At 37.9% G+C, this 27563-nt stretch overlaps 1 protein-coding gene across 4 annotated transcripts; it reads right to left on the reverse strand.

The window, feature by feature from the left end:
* Nucleotides 1-13227: 13227 nt before the first annotated feature.
* On the reverse strand, nucleotides 13228-23820 carry LOC113356657. Of its 4 annotated transcripts, XM_026599860.1 has the most exons (5): nucleotides 23550-23820; nucleotides 20559-20647; nucleotides 19696-20372; nucleotides 14370-18256; nucleotides 13228-14161 (listed from the first exon to the last, which is right to left on the reverse strand). In XM_026599860.1, the coding sequence occupies exon 4, from the start codon at nucleotides 17200-17202 to the stop codon at nucleotides 15715-15717; it is 1488 nt and encodes a 495-aa protein (XP_026455645.1). In that variant the 5' UTR covers nucleotides 17203-18256; nucleotides 19696-20372; nucleotides 20559-20647; nucleotides 23550-23820; the 3' UTR covers nucleotides 13228-14161; nucleotides 14370-15714. The 4 variants fall into 4 exon arrangements, with proteins under 4 accessions (XP_026455645.1, XP_026455643.1, XP_026455641.1 ...); XM_026599858.1 differs by having other exon boundaries at nucleotides 19696-20647; nucleotides 23550-23819; XM_026599856.1 differs by having other exon boundaries at nucleotides 19696-20965; nucleotides 23550-23814.
* Between the last annotated feature and the right edge of the window lie 3743 nt (nucleotides 23821-27563).

A 27563-nucleotide genomic window follows, 5' to 3' on the forward strand; every position in this document is an offset into this window, starting at 1 on the left:
AAAGAACATTGGTACTTGAATGTTTATCTAACGAAAGAGTGAAAGCACAGACTAAGGGGGAGTAACATGTCATATAAAGTGGTATAACAAAGACGTGCAGATTGAATATCTACCTATCTTCCTTAGGGGGAGTATTAGCTTTGTTATTATAATGTCAACATCGGCATTTTCAAGGATTGAATGTAAGCAGTTTTATTGTGCTGTTGAATCAAGAGTCAAGCGGATTGTAATGAATTCTTGTAATTTTTTTCCATACGATGTAAGAGTTTTGTCACTAAAATTGACGAAGGGGGATATTGTTAGAGCATTTCCTGGTTAAACCCACCAAACATTGATATGTCAAGTTTGGTTGTCATATTTTAATGAATCAAAACTCATGTATAGGTTAGCTTGAAAGTATTAGGATATGAGACATTACAAGTATTGCGAAGACTTGAAGATGTGAAGAAGCAAGGAGATAAAACGACAACAATCATCCTTCCACTTGAGGTTAGTTATATTTGAGTTGAAATGTTTCAATCCCCAACGTATCTTTCAAGTCGTGCATATTGAAAACATAACTGCGAAGCATATTTGAACTTTAGATAGACATAGTATTAAGGAATACAATACGAGGTTTATTGATTAACCATTAAACTTTGTATATAAGACATCGCCATAATCATTTGAATGCTATTGTGATGATGTATGGGTATGAGGTGAGGATTTCATCCTAGGGAACAATGTTTACATGTGTTATAAGGAAGTAAGTTCATAAACTTGTTTGTGGACCGAAAAGGAAATTGCCAGGTGTTATTGGTTTTGTTATTCATTGCATATCTTATGAACAACCAATATGTGTGACAGAGTATAACCGCTCACAACTTGTTGTGTTCTTGGTAGAACTATTTACAAAGGCTTGACTTATGTATTGGTATAACTTTTATTAGTAAAACTGATCTTAAGTAATCACCTGTGGTATGATCGGGTTTATGTTTCTGACCAATTTTTGGAGAGGGGAACCGATCCTAGTAAGGGGTGCAGTACATCACAAGAGGAACCGATCCTTGTATGGGGTGCAACAATTTTTATATCAGAAATGGAAACCGATCCTATGGAGATGTGCAACACGTTTTTAGGAAAAGGGGAACCGATCCTATGGACATGTGCAACACATATAAGTTAGATACTATATATATGTGGGGAACCGATCCTAGTACCTAGTCAACCGAATTTTGGAAAGCTAGTATGGAGGTAGAACCGAAAATTGTTTTGGTAGAACCGTTAAACCCATGATTGTGATTGAATGTTGGTTTGATCAATCACATAGTTCTTGAAAGTAAGATGAACCAATTCTAAACTTGTTTGGAATTGTGGCAAATCGGTTTCAAGGTTGTAAGTTTGAAAGAGAACTTACAAAGTAAATATGTCGACAAACTTTGAACACGTGCTATTAATGTTTATTTATTTAATTGTTAAAAGATATTCCTTAACGGCTAAGGGAAGAAAATCCCAGGATCGAAACATAAGTAAGTTAAAAATCTTTTAATCAAGGTTATTAATTTCATTTTGTAGGGAAATTCCAGAATTAGTAATGTGCATTTACTAATTGGATTTTCCGAGAGATTTCGATCGTTATTTTTGGACAGAGCATTTCCAGGAATTATGAAAATCGAATTTGTGCTTTAATGAATATCTTGAGAATATTTTCGGTTTTGGAAATTCCTTGGTGTCCAAACTTCCTTGTCTATAAATACTTGAAGTTTTCCTTTCTAGCAAAATAATCCTTCGTAACAACAGACTTCCTCTTTTGTTGTTGTTACTGGTGTAGCCGCCTATTCGGAGATGAGAGTTACCTAATTAGGCGAAATATCTTACGACCGCTCAGTTTAAAGTCTTCTTTGGGATTGAGAAGCTCTAGCATGTACCGTTGGTGGGAAACTAGATAATTGCGGTTTACCTTTTGTTTCGGATTGATTTGATTGACTAACAGTGGTTGAAATATGATTGCACCTAGTTTTTTTATTCTTGAGAATCTTCTCTTCTGATATCAGATTCACTCAAACTAGTTCAGAGTTTCAACAAGGATCTTTAGACTGTTGTTAGTTCTAAAAACGATCTTGTGATAATCCATTGTTAACAGACTCCGTTCTATGCGTGATTGATTACAAGAGATTCAAGTGATTGTGTGCAGGTTTAAATTGAAGATTAAGAAGATTTGATGACAAAAAAGATATTGAAGATCTGACTTGGGTTTTATAATCTTTGTTGTGCACAATACTTGTTTCGGTAAAAGAGAATCCAATTAATAATCGGTTTATCCTTGTGGTAGATTGGATTGATTAATTGAGTAGATCGGCATCAATACGATTCTTCGGATTAAAGGTGTTGTTGTCTTAATCTTAAACGATTACTTCGAGAATTGAACATAAGATAGATCTAAGGACCTGACGAAGGAGTTTATGTTAAGATAAACGGAAGAGCCTTTGTCCGACTCATATCACTTGGTTGAATATAGTTGATACCAACCAGATTTGTTTTTCCTTTACTGTTTAGAATACAAACCAAAGGAATTGTTCCAAGTACGTGTCTTATTCATAAGTCGGAGGCGTGGGAATACAGACGGAACTAGGTGAACTATAGGGTTAGTTACTTGGTCTCAACTATACAAAGTTAGGTGTAATTTTCTGTAGCGGCTTAATCCTGAGAGTATTCAATTCTGGACAAGGTCCCGGGGTTTTTCTGCATTTGCGGTTTCCTCGTTAACAAAATCTTGTTGTGTCATTTACTTTTATTTTCCGTATTATAATTGTCTTATTATAATTAAAGTAAATTACACAAACGTTAATTCCTATTTACTTGATAAGCAATCCTATTGTGTTTGGTTAAGTCCGAACCTTTATATCAAGTAAACATACTTCGTTGTTGTATTGTCTCGATCTCGTATCCATACACGATCACACGAAGTGTGAACCTATTAGTTGTACTGTCTCGTCTCAGTCCATAGACAATCACTTTCAGAGAAAGGACTTATAGGTAGGAAAAGTTTTAGCTTGAGGTATATTTGGATACCCTCACCTTTTCATGAGAGATTGCTGCTACTTGACAGTGATGTCAGGGGAAGACATAAATGTTTGGGATGATCCATGGGTTCCAAGTCTACCAAATAATAACCCGAAAGGAGAGTTATTGAGAAGCATAGAGAAGTCAGGGTTAAGGATCTCATAATACAAAAAGAACACAGGTGGGATGAAAACAAGATGCAGCAGCTGTTCAACCAAACTGAAGTTACTAAAATTATGGAGATACACTCACCTGAAGCTAATGAAAACAATCTTGTTAATAAACTGATACAGATCATCATCCTAAAGGCGATTTTTCTGCCAAGTCTTTTCTCATGACCATGAATCCTAGAACTCCATCGACATCAACTAATTACGAGTTTCCATGGAAGAAGTTTTGGAAGGCCAGAAATATTCCTCCTAGAATACAGATCTTCATGTAGCGAATGCTTAAGAATGGACTCTCAGTGGAAAATTTAAAGAATCATATACATGTGTTTGAGGGTGAAAACAGTTTCTGCTGGTTTATGTAATTTCATGTATTGTGGGTGAGAAACAAGCTTAAACCCTAAACAATTTACTGCAAGGGAGTACTTTAGATTCGAGAGATTAATCTGTACAAATCCGTCCTAAACCAAGAAATGGCCGTCCCAGACTTGCTTCAGTCATAAATTGAAGGAGAAGGGTTGGTTTTGGGGAGGGAAGCGAAGAGAGTGTTGAGACCAGAATAGTTGTTTGACTTGTATCAGAAAGTGAAAGCTAACAGATGGGAAAGCTAATAAGTGATTTCTGAGTGTTGTATGGTCCTGACCAAAACTTGTTGTTCGGTGGAAATAGGTACGACCTATTTATACAAGTCGAAGTGAAACGTACCCTTGTCTCATAAGAAATGGAAAACGGATGAGTAAATGGGAGGAGGTGGTAACCGGTAACGCCTGGAATTGAAGTTCCATAAAAGAAAACCTTTCACCATTACTCCCTATATTTACTAACCGCCTCATCCCTATGACATTGTATTGTAACGGGCGTAGTGTACGCCGCACGCTGTAAACCGCCAAACCAATACCCAATGAGAATCCCCCAGTTTGTGACATGAGTTGATGTCTCGAGTTTTTTCGTGAAAAACATGTAGCATGTTGTTGTTGTTTGGAAAGTTGAGCTTGAGAGACTTGGCGGCTCGGTGGTGACTTTCGACGGTCGAGATTTTGCATCTTTAGAGGAAGGGTAGCCGTTGATTATTGCAACCCTTCGTTTGGTAGCCAGTGGTATGAAAGCATGGCCGGCATGGCTTAAATATGGCATAGTTTAGGCGCGGCCAAAAGCTAGGGTTTTGGCATTGTTTGGGCGCGACCAAAACTAGTACCCGGCGTCGGGCCAAATGTTTCCATGCGTTAGCTGGTAATGATAGGATTAGAAACCTACAATTATAAACCGCAAGAGCACGGTGTCTAGAAAATAGATAACGACAAATACGTGTCGATCATACGGGGACTTGGTTGGTGTGAAGTTGAATTTATAAGTTATACTATACTAATTTAAACCGGGTGAGTGTCGAAACGACGAAATAGTTTGTTTGAGAAAGATTTAAATGTAAAACGCGGCAACAAGAAAAAAAGACTTTAAAACAGTTGATGGGTGGTACTAGGGTAGTTGATTTCACCATTCAAACTATACTAGATATTCAACAATGAAGTTGTTCTTTTCCCATATACTGAATCAATGATGGAGATACGAGTCTTTCGCTTCATCAAAGGGATCTCAATGTAGATAGTTTAACAACAACTAAGGTATTAATCCCTAGTATTAGATGTCTTATTATAGCACATCCAATCACATATTAATGTATTCAATTTAACATGAGATGATACAACAACATACAATTGTTCTAACAACCTAGGATGCATGACATACTAGGTGTAAGTTATATATTGAAGCACAAAGATTAAACATTTCCTAATTCAGTAAAGCACATCAAGAACAACATCAAAATATGAATATCTAGCAATAGATTAAGGGTTTCATATCAACCCTAGCTTAAGAAATTAGCACATAATGAAAACAGGAGACAAATGAGATTCAATTATAGATAAGTTCATTGAAGCAACAAAAACCCAATTGATTTGTTTCTCAACTGATCTCTTTTAGAACCCTAAGAACAAACAAAACTAATTAGAGGACTTTTCCTTTCTCTCACTGCCTCCTTTTCAATTACAAAACATAACCCCTATTTATATAATTTTCGTACACCATTTCCCCTTGTACAAACAACGGATAATATAAAATTTAGGGGATTGATGTTCTCGAAACTCACAATTGATGCAAACTTCAAAATACTCATTTCACAACGTTCTGATTTATCTCCATGCCTCTTCAAATCTTGCTTCTAACGGTAACTTGATGTGAGATGGTACCAATTGAAGAGAAAGCTAGGAAGTAGGGCTAGATTAGGGTTGATAGAGATATAGGGTTCTTTTTGGTTTTGATTGACAGAGAAAGTAGTGTCGGTGGTTCAAGAGAGAAATGAAAGTTGAGCAAACTTATTTCTGACCGTGGAAAAGACGATGGTAAAGTTCTCTAGGGCATGTTTGGATGCTTTCCTTAGCTTAGGCATGGATAAATGAAGTTTACATTTGTCTCCTCCTTCTCCAAACACAGATTAAACCCATTACTTGGTCCATCTTCTTTCTGATATGCGTTGCTCCTCAAGGCCACACGCAAACTCCACTCTATATAATGTTGCCACTCCAACCTTCAGTCCCCGGCTCACTTTATGAATCCTCCATGTTTATCAATCCTATAAAATGAGCACAAAATATCATCAATATTTAAAACAAAAAGGATTATTGATACCCGGCACGCAAAATGCATAATTTGACTTGAAATAATACATTAAAGTACTTGAGATGTGACAAAAGACAACAAAATGGCCTAGAAATATGCATTATTAGGCACCGATCACACCCCCAAACCTGAATTTTGCTCGTCCACGAGTAAAACAAAACTAAGAAAATCCTACCTATAGCACTGTCGTTGGTTTCTCGATTGCATTTAGCAAATGCAATAATCCTTTTAAACCACTAAGTGTCCCTAGTGGACGAGTTGAAGTCTCGTGAGGGCTTGCTTAGAACATACCCACAAAGTTCTTGGACAAAATATAAGCTCAAATTCCATGAAATGTGACAGTTGTATCTCAAGTTCTATTCTCAACAGTTGGATATGACAATTTAGCTTTCAAAGGCACGAGTTCAAAGTAGCACACATTATTTCCAGCACTTAGAATTTTTTTGGAATCTAGGAGTTCGAATAGTTAGCAAGTCTCATCAATAGTCTGGATGGTTGGCAGTCTACTAGACTATGCAAACAATGCTATGCAAATTTGACAGATTGCACAAGTGTATTTTCAAATCATATGTTCAAAAAGTTTCAAACAAAATAAATCGAACTTCATATGTTATGGTGCTAGAAATCAGGAGTACCTTATCATCAGATCAAGAATCCTAAAGTATGATACATGCACATGAATTAAAAATCAAGGTAAATGAGCTCACTTTTTCATTTTTTTTTGTTTTTAAAATAGTTATACTAAATCACTACAAAGTTCATGTGATATATACTAGCATCCTCCAAACCTATGTTAAAAAGTGTCCTCAATGTTTCTAAGGATTCACAAAGTTATAACAAGCGATGAAGTTCATGAAAAGAAAGAAGAGGTTAGAGAGTACTAGATCCACCAAGTGTTTTCAAGCTAGAGAGTTGAGTGCGTTGAATCACACAACAAGGTAGATATCACAAAAACAACAAATATATACAACAAATAAAAAAAACTAATATATCAAACTGAAACCAAAAGAAAGCAAGAGAAAGAAAAAGGAATTCTAAACCTGATATGTACAAGGGACAATTGATTCAATCTAGATAGACCGGGTGTTCCAGATCAGTTGTTTCAATTTCAGGCGGAATTGGTTCAAGGAATGGCTTTAGTCTCTGCCCATTGACCTTGAAGACGTTTCTCGTTGCTACATCTTCATGTTCTACAACTCCATGAGGGAATATTGCGCGCACCAAGAATGGGCCTGTCCATCTAGAACGAAATTTACCTGGAAAAAGATGCAAGCGAGAATTGTACAATAACACTTTCTGGCCAGGTGCGAAAGACTTGCGCTCGCTTGTCATGGAACACTTTCATTCTATCTTTGTACATCCTAGCACTATCATAAGCATCATTTCTCAGCTCTTCCAATTCACCGTTGAGTACCTGCCTTATCAAGAGAAAAGTTAAGTTTCTTAACAACCCAATATGCTCGATGTTCTAGTTCAACAGGTAAATGACAAGGTTTGCCATACACAAGTCTGTAAGGAGACATGCCAATATGAGTTTTATATGTTGTTCGATAAGCCCATAGAGCATCATTCAATCGTAAAGACCAATCTTTTCTAGACGGGTTAACCGTTTTTTCAAGAATATGCTTAATATCCCTATTAGACACCTCTACTTGTTCACTGGTCTGTGGATGGTGTGGGATGAGACCTTATGAGTTATGCCATACTTATGTACTAAAGACTCAAAAGATCTGTTGCAAAAGTGTGAACCACCATCGCTGATTATAGCTCTAGGTGTGCCAAAACGAGAAAATATGCTTTCTTTTAAGAACGAAAGTACTACCTTGTGGTCATTTGTTTTGGTCGCAATCGCTTCTACCCACTTAGAAACATAATCAACAACAACAAGGATGTATATCTTACCTTCAAAATTAGGAAACAGACCCATGAGATCAATTCCCCACACATCAAACAGTTCAACAATCAAGATAAGGTTCAAAGGCATCATGTTTCTCTTTGAAATACTTCCTAGTTTCTGACAACGTTCACAAGCAATACAATAAGCATGATAGTCTTTAAACAATGATGGCCAATAAAACCCACTTTGCAAGACTTTTGCAGCAGTCTTCTTGGCGCTGAAATGGCCTCCACATGCTTGGTCATGACAAAAACATATCACACCTTTTTGTTCACTGTTGGGGACACATTTCCTAATGATTTGGTCCGGGCAGTACTTAAACAGGTATGAGTCATCCCAAAAGAAGTATTTAACTTCAGCCAAGAACTTAGAACGGTCTTGCCTAGGCCAATGCAAAGGCATTCTTCCTGTGGCAAGATAGTTCACAATGTCAGCAAACCAAGGATACTCAGACACAAGCATTAATTGTTCATCAGGAAAAGACTCTCTAATAAGCAAGGAATCATCAAAAGACTCAACATTTATTCTAGACAAGTGATCAGCAACCACATTTTCAGTTATTATCTCAAATTTCGAGATCGAATTCCTGTAACAACAATATCCATCGGATAAGTCGAGCTTTGCGTCCTTCTTAGAAAGAAGAAATTTCAGAGCAGCATGATCAGTGTATATGATGACCTTAGACCCTATCAAGTATGACCTAAACTTGTCCAATACAAAAACAACATCAAGCAATTCCTTCTCAGTAGTTGAGTAGTTAAGTTGAGCATCATTAAGAGTCTTGCTAGCATAGTATATCACATACGGAAGTCTATCGACGTGTTGTCCTAAAACAACACCAACAGCAAAATCAGACGCGTCACACATGATTTCAAATGGCAATTTCCAGTCAGGTGGTCGGACTATAGGGGTTGAAGTTAGAAGAGTTTTGAGTTCTTCCCATGCACGCACACAACCATTATCAAATACAGAAGCAACATCTTTACCAAGTAGATTACAAAGTGGTCTAGAGATTTTACTGAAGTCTTTAATGAATCTACGATAGAACCCAGCATGGAAGAAAAAAGATCTAAACTCCCTCACAGAGCGAGGTTGCTGAAGGTGTTGGATAAGGTCGACTTTTGCTCTATCAACTTCTATGCCTTTTTTAGAGATGATATGTCCTAGAACTATGCCTGAGTTCACCATAGAATGACACTTTTCCCAGTTGAGAACCAGATTATTTTCTTTACATCTAATCAACACAAGAGTGAGATGGTTCAAACATTCATCAAAAGAAGATCCAAACACATAAAAATCATCCATAAAGATCTCAAGGAAATTATCTATCATGTCAGGAAAAATGCTCATCATACAACGTTGAAATGTGGCGGGTGCATTACACAACCCAAAGGGCATGCGAAGATAAGCAAATGTACCATAAGGACATGTAAATGTAGTCTTTTCCTGGTCCTCGGGTGCTATGTGAATCTGGTTGTAACCAGAATAGCCGTCTAAGAAACAGTAATGACTATGTCCAGATAACTTTTCTAACATTTGATCTATGAAAGGGAGAGGAAAGTGATCTTTCCTTGTAACTGCGTTCAACTTCCTATAGTCAATGCAAACTCGCCACCCTGTGGTGACTCGAGTAGGGACTAACTCATATTTATCATTTTGAACTACAGTAACACCTGATTTTTTTGGCACAACCTGAATGGGACTAACCCATTTGCTATCTGAAATCGGGTATATGATACCCGCATCAAGAAGCTTAAGGATATCACCCCTAAAAACTTCTTTCATGTTAGGATTAAGTCGCCTCTGCATTTCCCTAGATTTTTTAGCATTATCTTCAAGATTTATGTGATGCATACATAGTGTAGGGATGATGCCTTTAATATCTGAGATTGTCCATCCTAAGGCTGCTTTATGCTCTCTAAGTACTTCTAAAAGCTTACTCTCCTGTTCTATATCAAAAGCAGACGAAATGATTACAGGCAAAGTATTAGAAGAACCCAAAAATGCATATTTAAGAGTATCGGGCAGTGGTTTCAGTTCAAGCTTTGGTGGCTCAACAAGAGACGAGACAGACTTGGATTCCGAGAGTGGAAGTTGCTCCACTCTAGCTTTCCATTTAGTCGTTTCCATGAGAGGTGCAAATTCAAGCAAAGAATTAACTTCACTTATGTACTCATCATCAAACAGATCCAAGTTAAAATTATTCAAACAAGCATGCAAAGGATCAACAGACATGTTATTAGACAACGAATCCTGTATTAAACTCTCAATCATGTTAATCTCATGCACATCATCATCGTCATCAACATCTAAATGTTGCTGGCTAGCATTAAAAACGTTCAACTCCACAGTCATGTTACCAAATGACAACTTCAACACTCCATTACGACAATTAATAATTGTATTGGACGTCACCAAGAAGGGGCGTCCTAAAATGACAGGAATGTGACAGTCTGGGTTTTGCATAGCTGAGTATCTAATACAATGAAGTCCACAGGAAAATACAACTTATCAACCTTGATCAAAACATCTTCTACCACACCACATGGAATTTTGACGGATCTGTCCGCCAATTGCAGAGTTATAGGTGTTGGTTTTAACTCTCCAAGACCCAACTACACATATACCGAATATGGCAGTAGGTTCACACTTGCACCTAAGTCCAGTAACGCCTTATTGACCGTATGGTCACCTATATTGCATGTGATTATGGACAACCTGGGTCTCTAAACTTAGGTGGAGTCTTGTTTTGAATGATGGAACTTACCTGTTCAGCGAGAAAGGCGCGCTTGTGCACATTAAGCTTGCGCTTTTGTGTGCACAAATCTTTCAGGAACTTAGCATAAGCAGGGATCTGATTAATTGCTTCGAGAAATGGAATGTTAATATTGACTCGCCTGAATAATTCCAATATCTCGTTATATTGCGTTCCTTTCTTTTGTTGCTCTAACCTTTGAGGAAAATGAGCTACATGCATATTTGACGGCACAAAAACATTAATAACAGACCTTTTAGATCTAGGGACTTGCTCAGATTCATTTTCAACAACTGGTGTATCATGCGATGTTGTATGCAATTGTGACTTAGACACAGACTCACTCTTTTCAGGCATGCTTACATTGTTATCAATTACTTTACCACTACGAAGAGTAGTAACAACATTCACATGTGACGACTTATCGCAAGCAGAAGTACTTGAAATGTGCCTTTTGGGTTTTGTTCAGGATGACTTGGAAACTTACCCTTTTCCCTGTCATTAAGCGCATCACAGATCTGACCTATCTTAAGTTCTAGACTTGTAAAACGTTGGTCAGTGGTCTTCTGATTTTGCAAAAGATTTTGGGTCAACAGACCGACACTTTCTTCAATGCTAGACAATTTTTTCTCAGAAGGGTGCTGTGTGTACGATTGTACCTTGGGGTTTCTAGGATATGAATATCCTTGTGCGTTTCCTGATGCACCCCCTTGTACAAGGCCCCTGAACCAAGTTAGGGTGGTTCCTCCACCCTGGGTTATATGTTTGAGAGTAAGGGTTATTCTCTTGATTTTGATACAAAGCATTGGCCTCTTCCATTCTAGATTCTTGAAATGCATGCATTTGTGGACAACATACACACAGCACAAACAGAAACCTCAACCTGGTTGCATGAAGTAGTAGCAGCATATTTTATCTTTTTCTCCAGTTCTAAAGCCTCAACTCTCCTAGCTAAAGATGCAATTTTCGCATTACCCTCAAAGTCAGACTCAATCCTATGAACGCTACCTCTGTTGGTCGACTTTCTAGGTTCTCTAACAGACTCCCATTGCTGAGTTTTCTCGGCAACTTCATGTAGAAAGGCCCACGACTTGTCGGCACTTTCATTAGTGAACTCACCATTGCACATTGCTTCAAACATGGATCGAGTGGAAAAATCCAACCCTTCATATAGAATTGTTGATAGTCTCCACTGTTCGAAACCATGGTGAGGACACTGAAGTAATAACTCATTAAACCGTTCTAGGTATTTCGTCAGTGTTTCACCATCTAGTTGAACGAAACTATTGATATCCCGACGAATGGTGGCTGTTTTATGATTTGGGAAGAACTTTTTGAAAAATTCTTTCGTAAGTTCATCCCAAGTTCTAATGGACTGAGGCCGCAAAGCATATAGCCAAGATTTGGCTTTTTCCTTCAAAGAGAAAGGAAATAAACGCAATTTCAGGGACTCTTCTGTCAACTGATTGAATCGCAGAGTCCCACAGATATCCTCAAAATCTCTCACGTGGTGGTAAGGGTCTTCAGCATCAACCCCTCGAAACACAGGGAGCATATTATTGTGCTCGCCTTTAGCTCAAAATGACCAGCCGTTTCTGGTAAAACAATACACGAGGGTTGGCTTGTCCTCGTGGGGTACATATAGTCCTTGAGACTGCGGGTTTGGATTAACTCCTCATCCATTGTCTCAGATTGGTCAGGGCTATCTATTCCAGAAAAGGGTATTTCAACAGTATCTTCTTGACGAATTCTAACTAGACGATTTGTTTGGTCACGGAAGGTGACAATCATAGCCTAGCATGCATACTATTCATGTTACAGCACTCAGAAAATCAAGAGAATCACAATCCAGGGAAACAAAGTCCTTGAGAATCAAGAGTTAAAACTCTGAAATCTGTACACAGAACTCAACAGATTCAGCAGGTAAACAGGGATAAATGCACACAAGCACACAATTCTGCAGATGTTGAGATGCACGGCGGACAAACAATTTTATCTAGCAAAGATGTTTACTCAGAGTATGACACGGTTATGCACAAAAATGTAATATGTTGCAGGATTTGGCAATGCTCAAGCAGTGATTCGGAGGAAGAACATGGTAACTATTTGGTAGGACTTTAAACAAGCCTACAATAAACTGCAAGTGCACAGTGCCTTATTGTGTATAGTGCAAATACAGGTCGATCCACAGGGACAAGGTGGGTGTAGAGTTGAAACTATGGCCTTACTACAACTGATTCAATCCTAACAGTGACAAAAAGGGGTTTTGCTTGCGTCGATACGACAAAGTGATGGATGATTATATAAAAGAAATAAGATTACAGAGCAATAAATGGTAAACTAGGGCTTCGAATCCACCTCCTATACGCATAGAAATCCCTAATTTGATATACTAGCTCTCCCTTCAATCAAGGAGCTATAGAAGTTCTAGCCTCAAACTACCTTGAAGATGTGATATAATCACTAACAAATATGATGATTTAATCTCAGCAAAAGATGTCATTCCTAGAATTACCTATCTGTTTAAGGCATAGGTAATCACAAATTGAACTAAATCAATTTACATAGAGCTTGAAAACATAACAAAGAATTGATCAAACTACCAAGGATGCAAGACATACAAGGTGAAAGTAATTTGATATGCAATCAGAGATTAATCATACTTTTCAATAAAAATCCATGGAGAACAAGTAAAATCAAAAAAAGATAATCTATTTATTTAGGGGTTTCATCTAAACCCAAAGAGAAAATTAAACATTGAAAGTGTTGAAGATAGAAAACCTAAATTACTACTAGAGCTTGGTGTACCGGCTACTCCGGGCATGTATTTTACATCACAAACCCCTCTCTATTTATACACCAATTTCACCCAAAATTGGGTTCTAATTTCTCAACAGCAAAACTGAAATTTAGAGTTTGAAATTAGGGAATTGAGATGTCAATCACTCACCAAATACAACAGATACTCCATTTCCTTCAACTGCTCCATTGACATCACATACCATAGTGGAATTGAGAATCTTCAAACTGATTTCATACAGAAATCTTCACTTTACTTTGACAATTTCATATTTCTTCTCTTCCTTGAATGGTACAATTTTACTCAACCTATGAATTTCCCTATCTAGGGTTACTGTTTGAGATAAAATAGGATGAGGGAGAGAGATGGTTTGATTGGTATTGATGGTGAAGGCAGATCATGTACAAAGAGGGGTTGGCTTCAGATGGGAGATGGAGTACATGGAGAGGGTGAGAATGGTGGTGGTTGAGTACACAGATATGGGGAAGATAGAGTTAGTTTTCTGGTCGATTAGTGAAATTGAATAGAAAAGATGAGGTGATTCGGTGTCGAGCAGTTACATCGATTATTGGTGTACCGTGTGGAAGTGTTGCTGGGTGTTGCGTAGGAGCATCAAGCTTGATGTTTAGAGATGGAAGTGGGCTAAGGTATTGGGTCTTTCGATAATTTTTCTTCCAAGCCCACCATTTGGTTCAGCCAAGCGGATTGCGCAAATTTTGTGTGATACTTTTCCTTCACTCTCCATGCCAATTTGTTCCTGGTTGTCTCTGGCCACCATTTCTCTGCTCCTTATCTCCTCTTCTAAGGATCCAAGCTTTATTTACTACCTAAAAACACAAAATTAATTAGTATTAAGTAATTATTCTTGAAGACTGTAAAATACAGGATTCGGCATAAAATGAGAATTTAAAGCACACAAAATGAGATAAGTGCCAATAAAATGATAAAGAATTATGCAATATTTGGCACCTATCAAATACACCCAAACCTGAATTTTACTCGTCCTCGAGTAAAACAAAAACTAAGAAATCCTACCTATACCACTGTCGCTGGTCTCTCGATTGCATTTAGCGAATGCAATAAGCCTTTTAAACCACTAAGTGTCTCTAGTGGACGAGTTGAAGTCTCGTGAGGGTTTGCTTAGAACATACCCACAAATTTCTAGGTCAAAAGAGAGCTCGCTTTGTATGAACTGTGTCACCTGCAATTCTGAGATTAGTTCACAACAAAATGGATATGTCAATCTAGCTTTCAAGGGTACAAGTGACACACACTGATTCCAGCACAAAAAATATTTTGAAATCCAAGAGTTCGAATAGTTAATATGCGATAAGAGTGTACAGTGTAATTCTATCATGAGCATGCATAGAAACTGATTTATCAACCTAAGTCATGACTGCCAATACTAAGAGATAGTTGAACCGATTCAAAGGCAAGCTAGCTACACCCCCACTTTGCTTATTACAAGACTATTTACAATACAAATGCAAAGACTAATTACAACATACTCATTGACTGATTATTTACATTGACAACTTTGAAGCAAGAAATACTGACTTTATGGATCAATTCTTTATTTTCTTTCTTTTTTTTTCTTTACATTTACATTTACATTGACTATTTTCTGATTTTTCTTTCTTTTTTTTCTTTTCTTTTTGCTTCGAAGCTTTCTGTATTTTTTTCTTTTCTTTTCCTTTTTTTTTTTTGTAATAAGGAGTCACGAAGACAAGATGATACAACGACGATACGACTTTTCATAAAACAAAAAGATACATTACAATAACATTATAACAAGAGGCAACATCGGTATTCTAGATGACTGGCAGTCTACCGGATTATGCAAATCAGACGCTATACATGCTTGATAGAACGTGCAAGTGCATTTCAGATCACATGTTCAAAAAGTTTCAAAAAAATATAAATCGAACTCACATGTTGTAGTGCTAGAATCAGAAAGTTATCAAACGAGTGCCTCATCATCTAGATCGAGAACCCTAATATAGTAGATATGTGCAGGCATCACAGATCAATATAGATGAGCTCAACTATTTATTCATTTTTTTAGGGCAGAGTTCAGATTCAATTATAAGACAGTGACAGTAACATGGTATCTACTATTCACCCCCAAACCTAGACTAAACATTGTCCTCAATGTTTCTAAAGATAAACAAAATTATAACTGCAACATACCATGAGAACCATGCTAAGTAGAGAAAAGGAAAGATATTACCGGATGTCGACGAAAGCAAGTTTTGAACTCCATTATTCAATGCTAGAATCCAACAAGAGCTCAGCTGATAGCATATTGGATTAGCACAATATATACAAGAAAAGAGAAATAAGACTCGACTGACTCGAGATAGAGAAATTGAACATATACCTACTGGATTATATACAAAGAAAATTCACCATATATATATAGCCTAAAAAGTTGAGGATCAACCCAAACAATGACATGGATAAACATCAACAATCTTACACATATGTAACATGAAAGTGCAAGTAAGACTGCAAAACCAAATGTGCCACCCCTAAACCTGGATTTTTCAACAGAGATACTTTTGGACACAAAATCTACCAATTTCAGGGGTGCATTATGCACAAGGTCTAATTCATAGTGGACATTGTAAGGGACGGGCAGAGATACACATTCCAACCGTGGCTCCTCAAAGGTATCATATTTTGCCGAAAAATAGTCCAAGAGGACTTGTGAAGCACATAAATCTAACCCAAGGCTTGGAACTGTCCACAAAGTGGGTTTAATATGCTCTCGGCCGACATTAAGGCAATCATGTTGTGACTTAAGCAGGGAATCAAATCTGTCTAGGTTATTTTCATCTGTATCATTACACGATTCAACACTCCCTAAGTCAGAAACAAGTGCAATATCATGCTCATATTCATTGAACAAACCAACAAATCCCAACTCAGAATCATCATCATCAAAAATTTCAGTCTCATGCATAAGGAAACCAGAAGAAACATCATGTTGTAACCTAGGCAGGGAATCAGACACATCAAAGTTATTTTCATGCATATTATCATTGGTGTCGACAAAAAATTCAGCATTCCCTAAGTGACAAACAAGTTGTGTAACATGCTCACTTTCACAAAACAATTGCACAAGACCCAAATCAGTACCAAAATCATCAGGATATTGATTGCGATGAATATCAACATTAGAAGAGACATTATCAATGGAGGTCTCTACACTATGGTCTAACAATTTAGAGTCACATGACTCCAAAATTGAATCTTCATGCAGAACTAGATCCTCTAACCTCATATCATAATCAGAGTAATCCACATACTCTTCCCTATTAACAGCTTTGATGTCCTTAGTCCACTCATTTTTCTCTACATGAGGTTCATATTCATTTTCAGTTGCACGAGTAGGACTGGACACACTATTTTCAAAATTTAATTCATCATCATCATTGTAACAGGGATTTTTCCATTCTGGAGTGCAAGTCTGTGAGTGGGTGTCTTGTGTGTCATAGAGAGCATCAACATGATGTGTTCTAGATTGCCTCAGGCCATGCAATTCAGGGCAGTTTTCAATCAAATGATCTGAGCTATCACACGACATACAAACATGGAGTTCAGTTTGGGTACAGGACCTAGGGACAATAACATTTGCATTTCTACATTTTTCTAGAGCTTCGACTCTCCTAGTCATGCAATTCATGTTTGTATTAGAGTCAAAATCAGACTCTAACTCATGGGAGTTACCCATATCATGTGATAGTATCATGGTTTCCCTAATGGGTTCCCATTGATGGGTTTGTTCTGCTAGTTCAGCTAAAAATGACCATGCATCATCCACAGTTTTATCAATGAATTCACCATTACACATAGACTCAACCATGACTCGAGAATTAAAGTCTAATCCTTCATAAGAATTGCGACCAGTCTCCACTTCTCAAAGCCATGGTGAGGACACTCAAACAATAAATCATTAAACCGTTCAAAGTAATGAAAAAGTGTTTCTCCATTTAACTGGACAAAACAATTAATACTTTGACGAATGCTGATGATTCTATGATATGGAAAGAACTTTTTGAAATTTTTTGTTGTGAGTTGGTCCCAAGTGATTGACTACGGTCTCAGACGGTAAAACCATGATTTGGCACTTTCTTTTAACGAAAACGTAAACAAACACAACTTTAGAGAGTCCTCGGACATATTTTCAAACTGCATAGTCCGACAGATTTGTTCAAACTCTCTAACATGATGATAGGGGTTTTCAGATTCAACCCCTCGAAATATTGGAAGCATTTGTATCATGCTTGCATCCAATTCAAATGGACCATCAGTCTGGGGTAAGACAATACATGATAACTGACTTGTTCTTGTGGGATACATGTACTCATGGAGAGTACGGGGCCGACTGATATCATCACCCATTTTCTCAACTTGGACAGGTGTATCTACTACAGAAATGGGGATTTCGACTATGTCCTCTCGCTGAATCCTAACTAGACGGTTAGTTTGGTCACGAAAAGAAACAATCATATCCCAGCAGACACACCATTCAACATGTTATAACACCCAGAAATATCAACAAGTACAAAAGTCGGGCGAAAGATGAAGCTTATGATAAACAGATTCGCGGACTCAGGCACACAGACACAGAACTTTTGCAGAGATGATAAGCACAGTGAAATAACAATTCAATAGCAAATAAGTTACTCAAGTGTCACAGGATCATGCAAAGTGGTTATACGATGTAGGGGTTTTGACAGGGTTATGTAAATCAACTAGTTTTATCAGTCAAATATGATATACCACTCACACAATCTTCGGGTAAAACAAGGGTTGAGATACAATACCGCCGGTATAAACCGGGTTTAGGCACTACAACAATTTGTCCTGCTCCTTTTTCTGCTTTTCCTTGGATTGCACAACAATATCGCAGGTACCTGGTCACTCAAAAGAGAATTTCAGTACCCAGGAATATGCAACTAAAGAAAGGAAACGAGTACAGTAAACCGATTATTAACAAAAATTGAAATATTACAAAAAGACAAATACTTTGAAGTTTGAATACACTGATCTGACTGAGAAGGACTAAGCTATTATTTCTATTATTTAGAAAACGAACTGAACAGTGCAGTAGAACAAAATGAAATTTAGCGACAGAGTGAAATTTAGCGATAGAGAGATGATATACTACTACTCAAGAAGATAAGAAAATAAGTGGGGATGACAAGAGACTATGCACAGACCGTATTAGGCTATCATCAAGTAATCTAAAACAATAAAAATTATCTAAACTAAACACAAGCTGAATACCTACTGGCTATGAAACGTTCAACGAGAAATAACTAATGTAAGAATACTAGCTGCAGGTACAAATTGTGCAAAACAAACTAAAGTACTACGCTAAAACAAGATTTAACTGAAATAACAAAAATACACTAAACACATATATATACAGAATTAAACTAAAAACAGTAATGCAGACTGAAAATTTCAACCACACCGCTACCGAGTCCCCGGCAACGGCGCCAAAAACTTGGTAGGACTTTAAACAAGCCTACAATAAACTGCAAGTGTATGTGCCTTATTGTGTATAGTGAAAATATAGGTCGATCCACAGGGACAAGGTGGGTGTAGAGTTGAAACTATGGCCTTACTACAACTGATTCAATCCTAACAGTGACAAAAAGGGGTTTTGCTTGCGTCGATACGACAAAGTGATGGATGAATACAAAAGAAATAAGATTACAGAGCAATAAATGGTAAACTAGGGCTTCGAATCCACCTCCTATACGCATAGAAATCCCTAATTTGATATACTAGCTCTCCCTTCAATCAAGGAGCTATAGAAGTTCTAGCCTCAAACTACCTTGAAGATGTGATATAATCACTAACAAATATGATGATTTAATCTCAGCAAAAGATGCCATTCCTAGAATTACCTATCTGTTTAAGGCATAGGTAATCACAAATTGAACTAAATCAATTTACATAGAGCTTGAAAACATAACAAAGAAATTGATCAAACTACCAAGGATGCAAGACATACAAGGTGAAAGTAATTTGATATGCAATCAGAGATTAATCATACTTTTCAATAAAAATCCATGGAGAACAAGTAAAATCAAATAAAGATAATCTATTTATTTAGGGGTTTCATCTAAACCCAAAGAGAAAATTAAAACATTGAAAGTGTTGAAGATAGAAAACCTAAATTACTACTAGAGCTTGGTGCACCGGCTACTCCGGGCATGTCTTTTACATCATAAACCCCTCTCTATTTATACACCAATTTCACCCAAAATTGGGTTCTAATTTCTCAACAGCAAAACTGAAATTTAGGGCTTGAAATTAGGGATTTGAGATGTCAATCACTCACCAAATACAACAGATACTCCATTGCCTTCAACTGCTCCATTGACATCACATACCATACTGGAATTGAGAATCTTCAAACTGATTTCATACGGAAATCTTCACTTTACTTTGACAATTTCAGATTTCTTCTCTTCCTTGAATGGTACAATTTTACTCAACCTATGAATTTCCCTAGCTAGGGTTACTGTTTGAGATAAAATAGGATGAGGGAGAGACATGGTTTGATTGGTATTGATGGTGAAGGCAGATCATGTACAAAGAGGGGTTGGCTTCAGATGGGAGATGGAGTACATGGAGAGGGTGAGAATGGTGGTGGTTGAGTACACAGATATGGGGAAGATGGAGTTAGGTTTCTGGTCGATTAGTGAAATTGAATAGAAAAGATGAGGTGATTCGGTGTCGAGCAGTTACATCGATTATTGGTGTACCGTGTGGAAGTGTTGCTGGGTGTTGCGCAGGAGCATCAAGCTTGATGTTTAGAGATGGAAGTGGGCTAAGGTATTGGGTCTTTCGATAATTTTTCTTCCAAGCCCACCATTTGGTTCAGCCAAGCGGATTGCGCAACTTTTGTGTGATACTTTTCCTTCACTCTCCATGCCAATTTGTTCCTGGTTGTCTCTGGCCACCATTTCTCTGCTCCTTATCTCCTCTTCTAAGGATCCAAGCTTTATTTACTACCTAAAAACACAAAATTAATTATTATTAAGTAATTATTCTTGAAGACTGTAAAATACAGCATTCGGCATAAAATGGGAATTTAAAGCACACAAAATGAGATAAGTGCCAATAAAATGATAAAGAATTATGCAATATTTGGCACCTATCACTATTCAAGTCAGAACTTCAAGTTTGAGAATACGATACCGCTGGTATTAAACCAGGTTTAGGCATTTCCACAGATTGTTCTGCTCCTTTTTCTCCTTGTCCGTGGCTCGATCCAATTTTGCAGGCACCTGGTTACTCAAAAAAGAATTTCAGTACTCAGAATTATACAGCTGAAGCAAGGATATATCAACACTAATACTGAGCAGGGAAAGAAAGACGTGTGATAATCGTCGAATGTAAAAAGATATGAGTTCTGCTGAGATTAACAGGTGCACAGTGAAACTACAAATTCGAAACGCAGATGTTTTTCAGTCTTCGCAGAATTATGCTTAGTAGGTCAGCTAGCGTGCCAGACTATCATGGTTTAACAATTGCAAAAGAGGTTTGAGTATGATGCTGCTCCTTCCTCTCCACCTCCTTGTTGCTCGTAACAGTATTGCAGGCACCTGATAACTCAGCAGAAAGTCTTAGTTTCTCAAAAATGGACAGATAAAGCAAGGAAAAGACAGCATAGGCAATTAGTATGATGAACTGTGAGAGGAATCTACAGCACGTCAGTGACTTTGCTCGACAGATAGATGAGCAGAATAGATCAAACTGCTTTCAACCCAGGGTGCTATCAGCAAAGTCAAAAGAGACAGAGATGAAATGATTAAAATTTAATATTTACAGATGCTGCTACATAACTAGGATGCTACTAAGTTACAGCAAGAGACGACAAATTTTAACAGGAACACGATGCAAGATATATAGATGGATTTAACAGCTAAGTTACACTAGCAATGGAAGAAAAACAAAAATGCAAGTGACAGGAACTGACAGAAACTTAACTAAATGCAGTGATGAATTTAAACTAAGAGTAATACTAACAAAACAATGCAGATTATATGACAGAGTTTAAAACTACATCTAATGCAAAAAATATGATGAAGTTTATACGGATGGAGTAAAGATAAACAGTTAAACTACAATGGCCTACAGATTTCCTATAAGACTAAGCTACTGATGGAGATTTACAGATGGTTAAACACTTACGTCAAAAACGAAGGAACCTAACAGAACACAACTGAGTTACAAAATTACAAACTAAAGCTGCAGAATGAGTTTGGTGGCAGATGCTGACAACTTAGCTAGATATAAGATGAACAATTATGCAGTTTATGGGAATGAAATAGACTGAAATGTTAAACCTACAGTTACTGAATGCGGATCATATAAACAAATGAGCTACACTACTGCAGTTTAACAGGAACACGATGCAAGATATATAGATGGATTTAACAGCTAAGTTGCACTAGCAATGGAAGAAAAACAAAAATGCAAGTGACAGGAACTGACAGAAACTTAACTAAATGCAGTGATGAATTAAAACTAAGAGTAATACTAACAAAACAATGCAGATTATATGACAGAGTTTAAAACTACATCTAATGCAAAAAATATGATGAAGTTTATACGGATGGAGTAAAGATAAACAGTTAAACTACAATGGCCTACAGATTTCCTATAAGACTAAGCTACTGATGGAGATTTACAGATGGTTAAACACTTAAAACGTCAAAAACGAAGGAACCTAACAGAACACAACTGAGTTACAAAATTACAAACTAAAGCTGCAGAATGAGTTTGGTGGCAGATGCTGACAACTTAGCTAGATATAAGATGAACAATTATGCAGTTTATGGGAATGAAATAGACTGAAATGTTAAACCTACAGTTACTGAATGCGGATCATATAAACAAATGAGCTACACTACTGTAAGCTAAGAGAGTCAAGGAAAACAACTGATTTTTTTTTATTTTTTTTAGAATGATATGATGCCAGATGCAAGTAAATTAAAAGAAAAACTAAATAGATGAAGGTATGTAACAGGACTAAGCTACAACTACATTAGCAGGCTACAGAAAATGCATAAAAAGATGAGATGGAAATTATATTACACATGCGGAGAAATGACTAAGTTTAAACTGATGGCAGACGAACAACAAAATGCAAGAAGACAAACAGATTATACTAACAATATAAACACATATGTACAAGATTATACGAAAAAAAAAGTAGAGTAACGTCAGAAACTTCAGCTACATCGCTACCGAGTCCCCGGCAACGGTGCCAAAAACTTGATAGGATTAGAAACCTACAATTACAAACCGCAAGCGCACGGTGTCTAGAAAATAGATAACGGCAAATACGGGTCGATCCTACGATGACTTGGTTGGTGTGAAGTTGAATTTCTAAGTTCTACTATACTAATTTAAACCGGGTGAGTGTTGAAATGACGAAATAGTTTGTTTTGAGAAATATTTAAATGTAAAACGCGACAACAAAAAAAAGACTTTAAAACAGTTGATGGGTGGTACTAGGGTAGTTGATTTCACCACTCAAACTATACTAGATATTCAACAATGAAGTTGTTCTTTTCCCATATACTGAATCAGCGATGGAGATACGAGTCTTTCGCTTCATCAAAGGGATCTCAATGTGGACAATTTAACAGCAACTAAGGTATTAATCCCTAGTATTAGATGTCCTATTACAGCACATCCAATCACAGATTAATGTATTCAATTTAACATGAGCTAATACAACAACATACAATTGTTCTAACAACCTAGGATGCATGACATACTAGGTGTAAGTTATATATTGCAGTGCAAAGATTAAACATTTCCTAATTCAGTAAAGCACATCAAGAACAACATCAAAATATGAATATCTAGCAATAGATTAAGGGTTTCATATCAACCCTAGCTTAAGAAATTAGCACATAATGAAAACAGGAGACAAATGAGATTCAATTATAGATAAGTTCATTGAAGCAACAAAAACCCAATTGATTTGTTTCTCAACTGATCTCTTTTAGAACCCAAAGAACAAATGAAACTAATTAGAGGACTTTCTCTTTCTCTCACTGCCTCCTTTTCAATTACAAAACATAACCCCTATTTATATATTTTTCGTACACCATTTCCCCCTGTACATACAACGGATAATGTAAAATTTAGGGGATTGATGTTCTCGAAACTCACAATTGATGCAAACTTCAAAATACTCATTTCACAACGTTCTAATTTATCTCCATGCCTCTTCAAATCTTGCTTCTAACGGTAACTTGATGTGAGATGGTACCAATTGAAGAGAAAGCTAAGAAGTAGGGCTAGATTAGGGTTGATAGAGATATAGGGTTCTTTTTGGTTTTGATTGACAGAGAATGTAGTGTCGGTGGTTCAAGAGAGAAATGAAAGTTGATCAAACTTGTTTCTGACCGTGGAAAAGACGATGGTAAAGTTTTCTAGGGCACGTTTGGATGCTTTCCTTAGCTTAGGCATACCAAAATCTTCCTAGGCATACAAAGCACTAGTCCTAACTTGGGTGACCTTATAAGGATACCCTAAGGGGTAGTTCAATTACCTATATGCCCTTAAATCCTTTAAATTTATTACTAATCTATCCCTAACCCTAATACAAAACCTATAATCAACTACACCTAAAATCAGTTTCATAACCCTTCTTCTTCCTCCTCCACAGCAGTCGAACCCTTCTTCTTCTTCCTTTTTTTTTTCATCGTATCATCGCGGAAATTTAATCGTCGATTCGTGAAAATTTAATCGACGATTAAACTCATCTATATAATGGGTCGTCGTAAGGCAGTATCTCGTTCAAATCGATCGATTGAACAACCTATTGACGAAGAAGAAGATTTAGAGAGTGAAGAACAAACTCAAAATCAACCACAAAATCAACCGGAAGAAGAGATTGAAGAAGAACCAACTCCGGAAATGAGAATAAGAAGGTTAGTTCTACAAACCATCTCATATTTGATGTTTTTGATTGTTTTGGTCGATTTAATTCATGTTTCTGCGGCGGTTTCAGGGTATGGTTCGGCGTAAAACAAATCTTAGATGTGCGCCGAGATGTTCTTGAAAATGAACCCTGAAAGTGCATATGAACGGCTCGGCGTTGTTTATGGGTGAAAACTATTTCTACCGGTTTTGGTAATTTGGGGTGTGTGGATGAGAAATGAGTTTAAACCTTAAACAATGCACTGCACGGGAGTGCTTGTAGATTCGAGAAATCAATCTGTGCAAATCCGGCCTAAACCAAGAAATGGCCGTTCCAGACTTGTTTCGGTCACAAAGTGAAGGAGATGGGGTTGATCTTAGGGAGGGAAGCGAAGAAGGTGTTGAGATTGTGAAGGTGTTGGCTATGTATGACTTGCATCAGAAAACCCAACTGGCTTGCAGGATGAAAGCTATTAGTTCCGGTGTTTGAATAAGGTTGTATCAACACTTGCCTCTGTTGTCTTGTCTTGAAATAGGAAGGAGAGCCTATTTATACAAGTCATTTGAGCCTTACTCACGTCTCTCGTAGGAAGTGGAGAAAGTGGAATGATGGAGTAGTGGAGTTATGCTGGTAACTGTCACACGATCAGGTGTAAGACCACTCCTCCCATCATCACTAACCGCACATGACTTCCTGACACGTTTTTGTGATGGCGCGTTGCACGATGCACGCTGTAAACCGCCAAACCAATACCCCAGTAAGTATCCCCCAGTTTGTGAGATGATTGATGTCTCAAGTGTGTGGATCGTGGGACCCACAGAAAGTAGCATGTAATGCTGGATTAAATAACTAAGTTATTCAGGAAGTCGATACTTGTAAAGTATCGTGTGTATTCTACGCATGTAATGCATCGAATGTATTCAGCAGGTATGAAGCATCGTTGTTGAGCGTTTGTCCATCCTACTTCAAGTGATGGTTTGGAGGTTGTGCAAGCAAATCCTCTCTTGACCGACCACATGATGTGGTAGAGTGACGGGTGGTGATCACCATGACGCCTTACCGGACAATTAACTCCTGACCGGGGTTGTATAACCAAGCCGGTGAAGTTGAACGGACGAGATGATCTCTGAGACACTCATTTGCGACCGTTAGTGGAATTAGGGTTTTAAAAAGAGGTATGCAAGCACCACTTTTCAGCTTGGTTGAATCCAAGCTTGGGACACGGTTTTGGCATGGCCGATTGGGCATGCGTGTAGACGGCATGCCGGTGTAGACCCCCATACCTCAAAGTCCCGTGAAAGTGCAATCTGGACCACTCAAATTGTTCGGTGAAGTTGAGTGGTTCAGATCGATTTGCAACAGAAATCTGATGCCGCAAAAGCGGCGCGTGATGCCAACTTCGGGCGCGCGTTTCAAAACGACCAAGCTTGGTCGGTCTTGGCCGTTTGGTCTAGTGTGTAGGTGGCGTGCTGGTGTACATGCCTATACCTGACTATCCCATGAAAACGTGATCTAAGCCACTCAATTTATCCGGAGAAGTTGAATGGTCGAGATCAGTTCATAATCGGGAGGTGTGACCACGCTGCTTCGGGCGCGAAAATCGAGGCGACCAGGCATGATATGCCTTGGACGATTATGCAGGGAGGAAGATGAGTCTACGGTGATCATGTTGATGTTCACCGGACTTGTTCACTCGACCCCTAAGCACTCCGTTCGATCAGGAGAAAATGGACGCTCAAGATCGATGGAAACCCTAATTAGGGTTTTTTCCGGGCCGTTGCGGCATGCCTTCTTTGGGCGATCGATTTGGGACGGCCAACTGTGGTTGGCTTTCACTGATTGTTCATGTGTGTAGGTGGGTCCACGGTGATCATGTTGACATGCTCCGGACCCCCTGAATCCACATCTACACCCTCCATCTATACCTGCGAAGATGGATGGTTGAGACTGTTTTGCGACACATGTAATATGCCGCAAACCCTAATTTAGGGTTTCTCGTCCATACTGCTTTAGCTGGACGGTTTGGCAAGCTATGCCACCCTTTTGGGGAGGCCGACCATGCGGGCCCCGCGTTGGGTCGGTGGTGAATAATCCACTTGAGGGTTTTGGATTCAATCTGAGTCATCTAATCATGCTGGTGAAGTTGGATGATCATGATTGTTTCTGAGACTGTTATGGTTAGTCCAGATACTCAATCAGGCTAGTATAACACGCCGAGAGTTGTATGCTCAATCGGGCTAGTATAACACACCGAGAGATGTATGCTCAATCGGGCTAGTATAACACACCGAGAGATGTATGCTCAATCGGTCTAGTATAACACACCGAGAGATGTATGCTCAATCGGGCTAGTATAACATGCCGAGAGATGTAGCATGTACGGGTATTTCGTACATGCCTCCATATTAGTGCTTGGAGATTCATGGTGCTCTACTGAGAGCAACACTCAGTCGTCATGCCGCACAAAGTAGAGCAGTACAGGATATACAAGGCTGGTCATGCATTTAATCGGAAATGCTATAAATTTATAGTGAAGAAGTATCCTTCACTTTATCAATAGCTTTATCCTTTGCAGGATGTTAGCGCATATTTGGCTTTTTTACAATTTTAGCCTTACATGAAAATCCACCATCAACAGGCGTAGATCTTAAATCCGTTTTGATCTGAACTTAATAACACAAAGACTTATATTTAGGATCTACTTATTCGATGGTGTTAGTTTTGTGCCGAATATGTTTTGTGAAATTCAGAAATTCTGCATGTGCATGGGATCAGTTTGTATGGTAGTATTAGTTTTGTGCCGAACTTAATGACACAGAGAATTATATTTAGGATCGGCTTATTCGATGGTGTTACTTTTGTGCCCAATATGTTTTGTGAATTTCAGAAATTTTGCATGTGCGTAGGACCGACTTGTATGGTAGTATTAGTTTTGTGTCGAATAAATGTTGTTTGAATTCCAGAATTTTTGCATGTGCCTAGGATCGGCTTGTATGGTTGTATTAGTTTTGCGCCGATTAATGTTGTTTGAAATTCATGAGTTCTTCATGTGTAGGATCGGCTTATTTGTGTGACACCATTTTGCGCCGAATAAATGTCTCAATTCATAAGTCTAGATTCGGCTTATTCGATAGTATTAGGGTTGCGCCGAATATCATTGTAAAATTCCATAAATTTTACAAGTGTATAGGATCGGCTTATTTATATGATATCATGTTGTGACGAATACATTTTTGAGTTCATAATCATAGGTTCGGCTT

The sequence above is a fragment of the Papaver somniferum genome, chromosome 3 (assembly GCF_003573695.1).
Source record: "Papaver somniferum cultivar HN1 chromosome 3, ASM357369v1, whole genome shotgun sequence".
In the NCBI taxonomy this organism is placed as follows: domain Eukaryota; kingdom Viridiplantae; phylum Streptophyta; class Magnoliopsida; order Ranunculales; family Papaveraceae; genus Papaver; species Papaver somniferum.

Excerpts from the sequence above, each read along its gene's own strand:
- LOC113356657 (XM_026599860.1), bottom strand. The coding sequence starts at position 17,202 with ATGGTTGAGTCTATGTGTAATGGTGAATTCATTGATAAAACTGTGGAT.